Source organism: Eubalaena glacialis, chromosome 6, assembly GCF_028564815.1.
Source record: "Eubalaena glacialis isolate mEubGla1 chromosome 6, mEubGla1.1.hap2.+ XY, whole genome shotgun sequence".
Lineage (NCBI taxonomy): Eukaryota > Metazoa > Chordata > Mammalia > Artiodactyla > Balaenidae > Eubalaena > Eubalaena glacialis.
In genome coordinates, this window is record NC_083721.1 from 100,078,023 (window position 1) to 100,089,764 (window position 11,742).

Genomic DNA, 11,742 nt, shown 5'->3' on the forward strand with positions numbered 1-11,742 from the left:
TTCAATGTGTACGCAGATCCCCCGGGGGTCTTGTTAAAATGCAGATTCTGATTCTTATGTCTGGGATGGGACCTGAGATTCCGCATTTTTATAAGACTTCCCAATTTTCAACCTTTTATTTTGATTCATTTCTAGAAGTTTTGATAGTGGCATTCTGGAGAATGTCTGAGTTTTATCTTTATGGTCAATTGGCAAGTTAGCTAGATTAATTGAGTGGATCACAGTTTTTTTCCTCTGCACTCAGTAGACATTTCTCCAGTGTCTTCTGTCCCTGGATATGGTGCTAGTTAGTCCTTTGGCGTGGTTTTTCCATTTAACTTTTGTTTGGTTGAATTTAATTGTCAAATGCTTTTCTTTCCCTGAGGTAGAGCTCATGGTAGCTCTATTACTGGAGTCCTGTCATGTTTGAGAATGCCTGCTACCTTTGTATTTGAATGGCAAATTGACTGTGGGTAATTTCCTTGAGTCAATTTTCTCTTCAACCTTGAACATACCGATTCATTGTGTCCTGGGTCTGAATTTGCTGTGAAATAGTCTGAGGTCTCCGATTTTTTACTTCACCCTCTCTCTTGCATGAGACTTGCTTCTTTCCTGACTGGATGTTAGAAGAATTTTTTTCTTAATCTTTGAAATTCAGTTACTGGACCAGGATTATGTTTCAGTGTCAGTAATTCAGCATTCTTAAAGTACTTAAGTTCCTCCTAATTTTCAGAGAAATTGTCTGCTATTGTATATTTGAGTTGCTTTTCTGTTCCATTTGGCTTTCTCCTGCTGAGACCTGTTTTGTTTATGGTGGATCTTCTTACATTTTCTTCAACTGCTTTAACCTGTTTTTATCTTCCTTTGCATTTACTGACATCTTCTATGTCAGAATTTCAATTTTCAGCTGGTTTTAGTCCTTTCTTTATTGATTGACTTAATAAATTAGCCCTTTACAGGTATTGCTTTGACGTTTTTTTGGTAATTTTTACTTTGATATAATTTCAGATTTACAGATAATTTGCAAGTATGCAAGAATAGTACAAGGAACTCCCATATACACTTTACCCAGTTCACCACCTGTTTGTCTTTTACCTCATTTGCGTATATGTACACACACACACACACACAAACACAAACACAACACTTTTTCTGAACCATTTGAGAAGTTATAAACATCATGACCCTTTTCCAAAACATACTTCAGTGTATTTTCCACGAACAACAGCATTTTCTTATATAACCACGGTACAATGATCAAAATCAGGAAATTTAACAATGGTACACTATAATTCTCTAATCCACAGTGCATATCTAATTTTTTTAAATTGTCTCAGTGATGTTCATTACAGCTTGTTTTTTTCTGGTGCAAGATCCAGTCCAGGAACAAGTGATCATTTAATTTATTTTCCTTTTTAATGTCTGACATGTTGTTGTTTGATCTTTGATATTAGTTTTATTCTTTTTAAAAATGTCATTATCATTATTTCTTCTGTAGCCCAAGGACTTATGGGGGAATTTTGTTATGGTCTTGATCTGTTATCTACCAGATTGGTCTTTCATTTAATCATTCTTTGTGCGCTATGGATTCTTGGATTCCAGTTTGTTTGCATAACTAGTTGCCGTCAGTTCCATGTATCTTACTTGCTCACATGCATTGTGGGTGGCTTTGCTCATATCTTCTGTCTTTTCTGATATAGTGAGACCGCATTCTCCCTGAAACTCTCTCCAGCTGTACTGAGATGTGTTAATCTTCTCTTTGGAGTTACTATTTGGGGGTTGGCTGTTGCACTCTTTTCTGTATCCTGCTGGCTCAAAGGCACAGGAAGGATACATGAAGGACTGGGGAGTTTAACCTCTTTTGTTGGAGGATCTGGGCTCTTTTGTCTTTTTTTATGGATTTTATTAAACACCAAACTTTACTGGACCTGATTTCAAGTGTGTTCTGTCCCTGGGGGGACACCTGCGAGTTTGCAATTTTCTTGCCTCTGCTGAGATCTTCTGGTGGATGTTTAGGGCTTAAAAATATTTAAAATGTTTTCTCCTTACTTCCCCTTCACCCACTTTTCTCTAAATTCATGTGGTATTGGTGAGACTTGTCAGCACCTTAGATGACTCTCCTTTTCCTGTTACTAGTTTGTGTGCGTACTGGGTGGGGAGGGGAGGGGGTGGACAGCAGTAGCCCCCAGCTATACCTTAGTGAATCTTCTGTTTATTACTTTGGTTGTCCCTTGTCAAAGTTTATTATGTGAACTTATACCTCTTTCTTTGGTTCTTTTTATGATTTTATTTTATTTTTTTATTTTTCTGCTTTTTCCATTCATTTCATTAGGGATTGGGGAGGAGAGATTGTGATCCATCTTTACCTGTCATTCCTTTGCCTGACTCCACATTACTAAAAATCAAATGGAAATATCCTTGGAGGTAATTCTCACATTAAAAGCCAATTCTAAAATGAAGCATGTCAGGTCTGAACTGGATCAAAAGGATAATCATACAATTTTAAATCAGAAGGTGAAGGTTTTTTACTTTGATAAATTGTTAAGTTCCATTATTTACAAATGAAATATTTTATAAACAGTAGTCTTTTTTTGTTTCTAACCTCTCAGCTTTTCCATTTCCTCTGTCAGGTTTGTCCTTACGTGCTTCACTTTTTCTCCATGTCACTCATTTCCTCGTACTCCAACACCAATATTTTCACTAGAATACATAACTTTTCATATATAAAAACAAGCACCCACTATGTAGCCTGCGAACTGCCAGGGCTTTCTGATAGTTCAGGAGCAGAATGCAATCACTTATACACACTCTACCCAGGAACAGCTCTCTTTCTATTTGGGAAGATTGGCCTTGGATGAGTGCACAGCTTTGGAGACACTCACCTGGAGCTGAGGAAGGAAGAGGACAGCACATCAGCTGAATCATCCCAACAATCAGTGAGGGGACAGATGCTATGGTGCAATCAGGCCTTATTCTAGAAAATTCACTGATTCAGCACAGGCTTTTGTGTTCTGTTCAGCATCACTGGGCAGAAAAATTCCGCCTACATGTCACTACTCATGGTGCATTCCGGAAAAACTTCATGAGGTCTGGTCTCACACAAACACAGCTACACAACTGAACTCTTAAGCAAATATAAATGAGTTCGCATCCCTGTGAAACCTGCCTTTTTGTGAGCAGCAAACTTTCTGACTTGTTTTCTGTTAGCTCTAGGATAGATACATCCACTTCCTCTAAGCTCTAGGAAAAGAGCCAAGGAGCCTGGAGAAGAAAAGACAGAAAATAACTATAATACATTGAGTAGTTTCTCCTTTGACTCTGATTGCTGAAGCTGACAGTAGAGCCATTTTAAAAGGAGGTGGGGCCGGCAGGGGGCTAGGGATGTGCATGCGTGTGCGCACGTGTGTGTGTGTGTGTGTGTGTGTGTGTTTGTGCGCACGTGTATGCAGGTTGCAGATACAACTTCCTGCTGAATCAGGAGACAAGGGGCAGCAAGGCAGGGTGGTTGAGAATCAGGCTCTGGGGCCAGGGGTCCAGCTCTGAAACTTAGAACCACCAATTCCTAGCTTCTTGACATTGGGCAAATTACTTTCTTAAACTCACGCTGCATCAGTTTCCATGTATGAAAGATGAGTATGATAATAGGCCCTATCATAAAATTGTTCAATGACTGAATTTCACTACAGGTATATATTAAATATTTATAAAAATTTTCTCTCACACACACGTGCATTTTAACATTTAAGTGCCCAGCACATAGTCTGTCCTGAAAACACTATTAAATTATATAAGAAACCAATGGGTGGTGCTTTTGACATACAGTAAGGTATGGTGCACTTGACAAGTCCAATTTTTAGTCAAAAACATATAAAAGCTGTTTCTGTTCTAGAACTATGTTTTTCTCTGGGCACTTTGAGGATTATAGTTAGCTATAGTTCAGGCCGTATTTTCACTCCCTCTACAAATATCTTTGTAAATAACACTATAGTCACTCCCTTCATGAACTCAACGTATCAGTATAATTTACTTACCAAGGCACTTTTTCAGTTTTCGGATATTGTTATAGCCTGAGGAATTTGGAAATATCAGAAGATATGCATTACGAGAAAGTATCAGTAATAATACACAGTAAAGCATTCATCTTTTCAATAGTTAAAAATGATTCATTTGTTTTAAACTCATTCTGATTTGTGGTTTAAGAGTTTCTGTGGTCCTTACATTTCCATGGCAATCTGATGCTTGTACGAGCCCAAAGGTACTGAGCCAAGTAATTAAAGAGAGGAAAAGACTTCTTCTTAAACAAGAAAGAATAAAAATCTACCTGATACTAGCAGATGTAGCCATACTGCCTGTGAAGTAAAAGAGTGAGGCAGTAGTTTCCTGTGTAATTAGAAGGTTGACCATCAAGTAAGATATTAAACTGTAAAAGGGCTAATCAGGATTTATAGTTAGCTAATTAACTAGATAACCCTTGTAAAGACAGTCAGGTTGAGTTGGGTTAGAATGGCAATCTGTTTGCTTTAGGGCATCTGAATTTCAGGGAAAAAAAATTGAGTGACACATAAAAGTGAAAGTCGACATATTAAATACATTCTGATGTAAGGAATATGAAACCGTTCAATGAGTAGTAATAATCACTGTTTATTCTTCCATGAAATGTTGCTCCTTTTGATCTTCACAGCTACCCCGTGAGGTAGATGGGGCTGGTGCTGCTTTTCGTACCCCCTGTGTGGCTACAGTAACTTGGGCTCTGGATGGCACAGTAAGTGCCTCCCCTGGGTACTCAGAAGCCCCCAGGCACAAACCCAGGCAAGTCTGCCCCACATTCCTTTGTCTTACCACCAGACCACAGTGCCACTTAAACAGTGTGAAATCCTTCCTTCAAATCACTGTTGTGATCACTTGAGAGGGAGAGGGTGTGGGCAGAGTGAAGGCAAAGGAAAGAAGGGATGGAGGATAAAGAAGGCAAGACAGTGGGTGATGAGGAAGACGCTGGCGGGCTGGGCACGGGCTCACAGGTTACAGGGCGAGGGTCCTGGTTGTCACACCTCCCGAACATTGGGGTGTCCTTTGTATGTGTATCTAGTTCTTGTTTTTGTTGTTGGTGGTGAATTCCTTATTGGGAAATAGCCTGTCTGCTTTGTTTTTGTTCTTTGAAGTTTTTAACCTGTTTCTTTGGTCCTGCCTTTCTTCTTTACTTCATTTCTTTTTTTTTTTTTTTAACAGCTTTATTGGAGTATAATTGCTTTACATTGTTGTGTTAGTTGCTGCTGTGTAACAAAGTGAATCAGCTATACGTATACATATATCCCCATATTCATATGTGTTAATTTCCTCGTAGAATAAAGTTTTATGTACATGTTTTAAATGACCTGAGTTTAAGAAATACACTGTAGAACTTTGTATTTAGTCAATTTTCCTCCTTGGCCATTCTTTATTATTGCATTTAAGAGATTCTTCAGTGATCAGAGAACATACACTCTTACTCCAGGGATAGAAAAGATTTAACTTCGGTCCACTCCTCAACAATCAGCTGACTTGACAGTTATGAAGTAAAATCTCCAATGTAAACATCAATGCAGTCTTCCTTGGTCCTGTATGAGAAAAATCAGAAGACTTAGGTTTTTGTACGGTTGACCTCTTAGGTTTTAATGCTAACCTGCAGTAGGGTTTTTGTTAGCAGTTTTATTTTTCTCTGCCTTGAAAGTCAAGTGATGTCACCTTTGTTCCTGCTAACTTCACAAGGTATTCTGAAATATAATTTTGAGAATGAATAATTATACAAAAATAGTCTCATCCTATTTGCACAATTTGGATTAGCTCTACACTCATTCAGTTAGGACTCAAATGCCTAACAGAGGTTGACTATCTCTCCTGGTGGGATTCCTTAGATCTAAGTATCACCATTGGGTTTTAGCACTGTGGTTCTACCAATTCCAAATTCTGAATTGACTGCTTTCCCACGGGTAACATTCTCTATCACCGGGGTATGTGAAGGGACCTTGCCTGCCTGTTTTCTTTCATCTTGTGGAAAAACAGGAGAGAAGATAGTAGCCTAATGCTAAAGAATTAGATTCTGGAACATAGTGATTTATTATTTTGGTGAGCTAAAAGAGCTTAGGTTGAGTTCCAGTTCTTCTGATATGTAGTTACATGACTTTGAATAAGTTATCAATCCCCGGTGGGCCCTCAATTTCCTAATCTCCAGCAAGTGGGGATGGGACAAAAATTTTAGCTGAGGAATCTTTTGTTTTTCTCAAAATTAATCTTATAGAGAGTTCCCAAACATAAACGAGACCAGGGAAAGCTGTCCTGCTTGCTTTGGGGTGGTGGTGGGAGCAGTAGCCTTATCCCTCAGCCTACTGAATTTCTCCATGTATCGTAATTTAGAAGTCACTGGGATTTTAAGGACACTTCCAGTCGTAAATGTATTGAGCTCTATCTTGCAGGAGGAATAATCTAAGTTACCTTCTGTAGGGGAAGCTCTGCTTGCTTAAAAACTTCAAGTTATTTCTAACCAGCCCCCCACCACAAAAGTATCTTTTGTCAAGTGTATTAATACTCGCAGTTTGGTGTTTGGTCCTTCTGATCTTGGCGCTTTCATAAGAGTGAAGGGAGGAACAGCAGCCAGTAGTTTTAACAGTTTTAAAAGTCTCCATAACATAACCTCATGTATAAGTTAGATGGCTCTTGCAACTTTATCAATGACAAAACGAGTGCATTATGACCTAACATAGCAATTGTATTTATTTCTATACTTGACTTTTTGGTAGTTCATATAAAGATGTGTTTGCTTATACATTTGCTTATTTAGCTTGCACTATTTGTCCTTACTCAGGCTGAATCACCGGCCAGCTTCATGAAAAGGAAAAAGATTTAAGGCTTCACCCCTTTCACATACACATGGCTATTACCTACCCAAACAAAGCAAGGAAGTCTAAAAAGAAAGGGTAGCTTTTCCAAGACTAACCATTGCCTCAGACTGTGTGCGGGCAAACCTTTTAATTCTTAGAAGATAAAAAGATATAATAAAGTATTTAACATTCAGGCAAGTTTAGGAGTTGCCCAGTATTGTAACTTTAAAGAGGCTCGCTTGATTTTCTTTGGAATTTTGGGAATTATCAGGGCATTTGACACTTAAAATATCAAACAATCAAAATTTGTATATTAAAAAATCAATGTGGCTGGGTAAAGTAAGTCAGATAGAGGAAGACAAATACTGTCTATACTACACTATACAAATACTAATCAAATATCACTTCTATGTGGACTCTGAAAAAACCAAAATCATAGGAACAGAGAAAAGTGGTGGTTACCAGGAGAGGAGAGTGGGAGAAATGGGGAGATGTTAGTCAAACAGGATAAACTTATAAGATGACTAAGTTGTAAGATGAATAACTTCTGGGGATCTAATGTACAGCATAGTGATTATAGTTAGTAATACTCTATTGTATACTTGAAAGTTGCTAGGAGAGAAGATCTTAAATGTTTTCACCACAAAAAAGAAATGGTAGTTATGTGGAATGATGGAGGTATGAACTAACACTATGGTGGTAATCATTTTACAATATATGTGTCTCTAATCAACACATTGTACACCTTAGACTTACACAATGTTACCTGTCAATTGTGTCTCAACAAAGCTGAAAAAAATTGGGGAATTTGCTAAAAATAAATCAGTGTGATTAAAGTGACTTGATACCCATGCGCTCATTTGGAATCTCAGATCAAACGTACCTCACATTCAGCCCACCCCACCAACACTAAAAAATTGAGATGATTGAAAATCTGTACTGACCATCTTTGTACTGCTTGTAGTTTACTTTGAGTAAACTTCCAGCACCATATGCTGTACATTTGTTTCTTGAATTTATGTGTTGACAATGCATGAAATAAAATATTTCAGATCCTTCAGAAAAACTTTACAGCCTAACCTCAGAAGAGTTACCAGCCTTCAACAACCATTCGCTGAATATAAGTCAGACTACCCGGAATTTCCATAAGACCTCACGTGCGAGGGGCCCATGTGGAGTTGAGGAACAGAGGTAGGTTAAATCTGCACTTATATGTACAGACAGTGCATAGTAAAATTTTTGACAAGCCCCAACTAGTTATCTTTACTACAAAAAGAAAGATTGTCCTCATGTGTGTACTTTATATGGCCATTCTTTTTAAAATGTTTAGGTCCTTTGCTGACCTATTATCAGGATTTAGTGAAAGGCTTATGAAGTTGTTACTTTAACGTGAAGAGATAATTCTCTGCTGCACAATGTGTGTCAGGAAAATGAAAAAACATTTGGAATTTAATAATCCTTCAGCATTTCTTCTTATATTGAAAAACAATTGCCTTGCTTGCATTCATTAACTTACTAAATTTCAACACTTTGCATTAATAGCCTCTTACTCAATGTATAGAACAGAATATTGAGAAGTCTCCTTGAAATCAAGTCTAGATCATTAATGATAGCATATTTTAATCTGTATAACTTCATTGTTTCCTTACATAAGATAAGAACATTTATTTAGAGACGGTGATCTGTTTATAAGGAACATGGGTTATACTAATAAATCTTCAGAAAAGTAGTCTATCATGTCAGGCTACTATTGACATACTGGAATTCCCTGAAAAAGGAAGAGGGATTCTTCTAAAAAGACTGAGATAAATGTAAAATAAAAGTCCCTTGAATTGTAAATTCCTTTGATTGGTTGAAGTCTAATATTGCAGTAAAAGGGAATCAAGAGTCCATTACTCTGTCTTTCTGAAGGAGGAAATCATTTAGCTGTGGTCCGAGGATTTTTGCATTTCTGACACCACGAATATTTTTTTTAAAGGGATCAATATAAAGTTGCTATTTTTTAAAAATTATTATTTATGCATTTATTTATTTTTGGCTGTGTTGGGTCTTCGTTTCTGTGCAAGGGCTTTCTCCAGTTGTGGCACGCGGGGGCCACTCTTCATTGCGGTGCACGGGCCTCTCACTATCGCGGCCTCTCTTGTTGCGGAGCACAGGCTCCAGACACGCAGGCTCAGTAGTTGTGGCTCACGGGCTTAGTTGCTCCGCGGCATGTGGGGTCTTCCCAGACCAGGGCTCGAACCCGTGTCCCCTGCATCGGCAGGCAGATTCTCAACCACTGCGCCACCAGGGAAGCCCAAAGTTGCTATTTTTTCCCTAAAAAAGTCATTAAGAACAAAGTAACTAAACCAACTTCATGCTCTCACCATCATTTCATAAAAGGAAAGACATTTGTACTAAATATAAGGAGAATATACTAGTAAAATAAAGCACAGTTCTTTAAAATTAAAAATTTCATGAAAAAGTTATTACCTTGTCCTTCTTTTCTCAGACCAGTGAAAACTTTTTTTTTTATTTTTTTATCACAGTTAGATATGAACTGGTCCACCGACAAGAGTTTAGGAAATGCTGGTTTAGCCTGTGTTGGGCATAAAATCCAAAGAAGAGTTCTATCTGTCACAGGGTGAACTATTGTATATTATTTAGTAGCATACATCGGCTGAAATTCTAGATAACTTGGACCAAAATATCTGAACTATGCAGGCTCCTCTCTGTTCCCCCATTCTACGTCTTTCCCCAAATCTCAGACAGCAACACACTAGAGTTTCCACGAGTTCCTTTCCACCATAAAATGCAACAAAATAAAATAACTATATAATTGCTGTTCTTAATTTTGGCTTTGCCATATCTTGACTGGCTATCCACATAGTCCTAATTTACCGTACACAAAAGAGGTGATTTATCTGGCAGTCTATTCACTGGGATTCTGTTAAAGAGCCCATGTAATGATGCATGTTCTTAACGATGACCCGGAGGCTCTGTAAGTTTGTGAAGTACCTTCTGAATCATCAGTGAACGACACAACAAGAGACCATAAAATCTTCTCTCCTTGGTTCCACTGTGGCTTTATTTCTTGGGAGAGGGAGAATGATGGGGATCTCTCACTACAAGGAGGCTTGGTGTATTGGGCCCATTGAAAATTATGGTCTCAGTCTAAGACAGCCCCCTCACGTCTGCCTGCCTCCGATGACTTCAGCGTGTGTAGTATTGATCAGAAGATAAATGAAGAGTTGAAACCTGGTTCTGTATATTGTGTATTGATCTTTTAATGTATTTCCAGCTCTTCGGAAAAAGATACTGAAATCCAGTCCTTGCTGACAGTTTCTGAAAGCAGTACGGATGAGGAGGAAGAAGATTTTCTTGACGAGCAACATGTCATTACACTCCCGTGGTCAAAGAGTACCTAATGATCATTTGTTCATTACTTTTTCCATTTTGTACCCAGAATAAAGCGAACAACTGAAAAAAGTAATCAAGTGATTACGTGTCCAGGTGCTGGAGATTTTGATTATTGTCTCTGATACTTCAAGGTTTGCAGACTAATAAAAGTTAGTGAAATTACAAGTTTAAGGGCTTTTTCTTCCAAATGGTATATTTTATGTCAAATACTAATCTATATTGCAGATCATATTAGTAAAATTTAGTGAAATTTAAAAAGTAAGTGGCAGGGTGTGGTGGTGGTGTGATGAATTGGGAGATTGGGGTTGACATATATACACTAATATGTATAAAATAGATAACTAATAAGAACCTGCTGTATAAAAAAAATCAAATTTAAAAAAAAGGAAATTGATAAAAAGTAAGTTATAACTATATCTCTAAGAACTCATCATAAGATGGTACATGATTATCTTTTTAAAATTAATTAATTAATTTATTTTTATTGAAGTACATTTGATGTATAATATTATATAAATTAGTACATGATTATCTTTAAAGTAACACTAATTGTGAAATTACATTTTAAATAATTATGTCATCAATGTACATTTGATGGCCAAGTTATACTTGGCAGTATCATTAATTGAGCCTGGAATCCATTTTTTACTTTGGTGATTACAACTTTTTTTTTTTTTTCTATTGGTGTTTTTGACATTTATAGAAGTTCTGGTAACATCAAAAGTTTCTGCTGGAAGAGAAAAAGGGGACCTAAAATAAAGTGGACATAATACTTGCCATTCTCTGTTCTAGTAAAAACACAGAAAAGATCCCCTAAGTATCTTATTCGGGGAGGGTCAGTGTGATGGTTAATTTTTTGTGTCAACTTGGCCAGGCTAAGGTACTCAGATATTTGGTCACACTTTATTTTAGATGTTTCTATGAAGGTATTTTTTAGATGAGATTAACATTTAAATCAATAGATTTTGAGTAAAGCAGATTACCATCCATAGTGTGTGTGGGTCTCATCCAATCGTTTGAAAGTCTTTAGAGAAAGAAGACTGAGGTCCTCTAAGGAAGAGAGAATTCTGCCTTCAGACTGACTTCAGGTTCAAGCTGCAACATCAGCTGTTCCCTGGCCTCCAGCCTGCCGGCCTGCCCTATAGATTTTGAATTTGCTAGCCATCACAATTGGTTCTGTTTATCTGGAGAACCCTGACTAATTCAAACATAGTCAGTTTGAAGGACTGTTGTGGTAGCCAAAGAAAATAACACATTTGGAAGTGTTTTGCTAGTCTTGAGTGGTAGTGGATCTTGGGGTTGGTAGGTGTTCAAGGTTTTACGTAATTTTATAATGCAAGGGCTTAAAAAAGAGCGGAAGACAACATGGGAGGATAGTTTTATGGATGTCCCTTTGTGACATTTTAGGACACTTTCCCCTTAAGGAGTTTGTTGACCTATCAGAAGAACATCCCTACAGGTTGGTTATGCTATCACCACAGCATAGTCATATCTCGGGGTTCAAACCCTT

At 37.6% G+C, this 11,742-nt stretch overlaps 1 protein-coding gene across 1 annotated transcript in view; it reads left to right on the plus strand.

Moving 5' to 3' along the window:
* Positions 1-10,271, plus strand: part of ZBBX (zinc finger B-box domain containing) — a 115,574-nt gene extending 105,303 nt beyond the window's left edge. Inside the window, exons 19-20 of the mRNA XM_061193464.1 lie at positions 7,886-8,024; positions 10,114-10,271. Coding sequence (XP_061049447.1) covers positions 7,886-8,024; positions 10,114-10,240 — 266 coding nt within the window. The 3' untranslated portion in view covers positions 10,241-10,271. The remainder of the gene's footprint in view (positions 1-7,885; positions 8,025-10,113) is intronic.
* Positions 10,272-11,742: the final 1,471 nt, after the last annotated feature.